Source organism: Nicotiana tabacum, chromosome 6 (genome assembly GCF_000715075.1).
Source record: "Nicotiana tabacum cultivar K326 chromosome 6, ASM71507v2, whole genome shotgun sequence".
In the NCBI taxonomy this organism is placed as follows: domain Eukaryota; kingdom Viridiplantae; phylum Streptophyta; class Magnoliopsida; order Solanales; family Solanaceae; genus Nicotiana; species Nicotiana tabacum.
Window position 1 is genome coordinate 8,528,123 of NC_134085.1, and position 1,841 is coordinate 8,529,963.

At 35.3% G+C, this 1,841-nt stretch overlaps 1 protein-coding gene across 1 annotated transcript; it reads left to right on the forward strand.

The window, feature by feature from the left end:
- The first annotated feature begins 574 nt into the window (after positions 1-574).
- On the forward strand, positions 575-967 carry LOC142181448 (secreted RxLR effector protein 161-like). Its single transcript, XM_075254364.1, has one exon. The coding sequence runs from the start codon at positions 575-577 to the stop codon at positions 965-967; it is 393 nt and encodes a 130-aa protein (XP_075110465.1).
- The last annotated feature ends 874 nt before the right edge of the window (positions 968-1,841 follow it).

Sequence of the window (1,841 nt, forward strand, 5' to 3'; positions counted from 1 at the left end):
GTATGGACTTTAGTTGAACCTTCAAATGGATGTGAAAACAACTTTTCTTAATGGTGAGCTAGAAGAGGATGTGTACATGACACAACCTGAAGGTTTCACATCTTTGTCTGATCATAATAAAATCTGCAAGCTACAAATATCCATTTATGGACTAAAGCAAGCTTCTCGAAGTTGGAATATTTGCTTTAACAAGACAATTGAAAAGTTCAATTTTGTTAGATACGAAGAAGAACCTTGTGTGTACAAAAAGGTTAGTGGGAGCACAATTATATTCTTAGTGTTGTATGTTGATGATATATTGCTCATTGGTAATGACATACTAGCATTGCAAAGTACCAAGATTTGTCTACCTGAACAGTTCTCTATGAAAGACTTGGGAGAAGCAGCTTTATTAGGAATAAAGATCTATAGAGATAGATCTAGGAAGTTGCTTGGACTTTCCCAGTCTTTGTACATTGATACCATCTTAAAGAGGTATAATATGGATAATTCTAAAAGAGGCTATCTACCGATAGGCACTGGAATTACTCTCAGTAGGGAAGATTGTCCTAAAACACCTAAAGAGAGAGAACGCATGAGTAGGATCCCATACGCTAGTGCAGTGAGAGCTATCATGTATACCATGATATGTACACGTCTTGATGTGGCTTATGCACTTGGAGTAACTAGCCGATATCAGGCAAATCCTGGTGAGGAACATTGGAAGGTGGTGAAGACCATTCTTAAGTACTTAAGAAGGACTAAAGACCAATTTCTCATCTATGGAGATTCTGAATTGAAACTTGAAGGTTATACTGATGCAAGTTTCTCTTCAAATAGAGATGATAGCAAATCTATTTCTGCTTATGTATTCACCTTAAATGGTGGTGCAGTGAGTTGGAACAGTTCCAAACAAGCTACAGCAGCTGATTCAGTGACTGAAGCAGAATATGTAGTAGCTAGTGAAGCTTCTAAGGAAGTTGTATAGATGAAAAAGTTCTTAACTGAACTTGGTGTGGTTCCTTCAATAGAAGGTACGGTTCCACTGTTGTTGGACAATACTGGAGCCATTGCTCAAGCAAAAGAGCTAATATCACACCAAAAGTCCAAACATGTTCTACGAAGGTATCACTTGATAAGAGAGATCATTGAACGCGGAGACGTCAAGATTCAAAAGGTTGATGGAAAAGAAAATGTTGCAGACCCATTCACTAAAGCTCTTGGCGCAAAGGAGTTTGACAAGCACAAGTGGAAAATGGGAATGAATTACAAGAGTGATTGGCTCTAGTGCAAGTGGGAGATTGTTAGGGATATAGTAGATATGCCCTAGATCCAATATCATATTTGATGATTTGAACATATTTTAGTGAACGTTATTTGATATAAAATATATATTGCATTTGATACTCTTTTATCATTGTTATTAATTGCTTGATTAATTTGATAAGGTCCTTGATTAAATTTTGAGACTTGACATTGTGATGGAGATCATGATAATGAGAGTAAAGTTTCTTATAATATAATCTAAATTTGTTCTTGATTGTAGGATTATTAATTTGGACATTAGTAATCCGGTTAGATCAATATTTATGTGATCATCTTTATGGGATAAAGATTAGTTGATCCCATTAACTAAATTACATAGATTGATGATGCATATAGAGATATAATCATTGAACCGACTCATTGGATAATTCCTAATGGTTAGAATTACCATAAACTGTCAATAGGATATTCTTTTGAAGAATGTGATGTAAAATTTCCTTTGACTTGAGATCGTCATAGTAATTGACAAGTTATTTATTGTGCTTTGATACCAAACACCTATGGCCCTAGGGCGATAGTTGAAAGGATATTGGGTA

Bases quoted from the DNA above. Each gene is read 5' to 3' on its own strand.
- LOC142181448 (XM_075254364.1), top strand. From the start codon at position 575: ATGAGTAGGATCCCATACGCTAGTGCAGTGAGAGCTATCATGTATACC.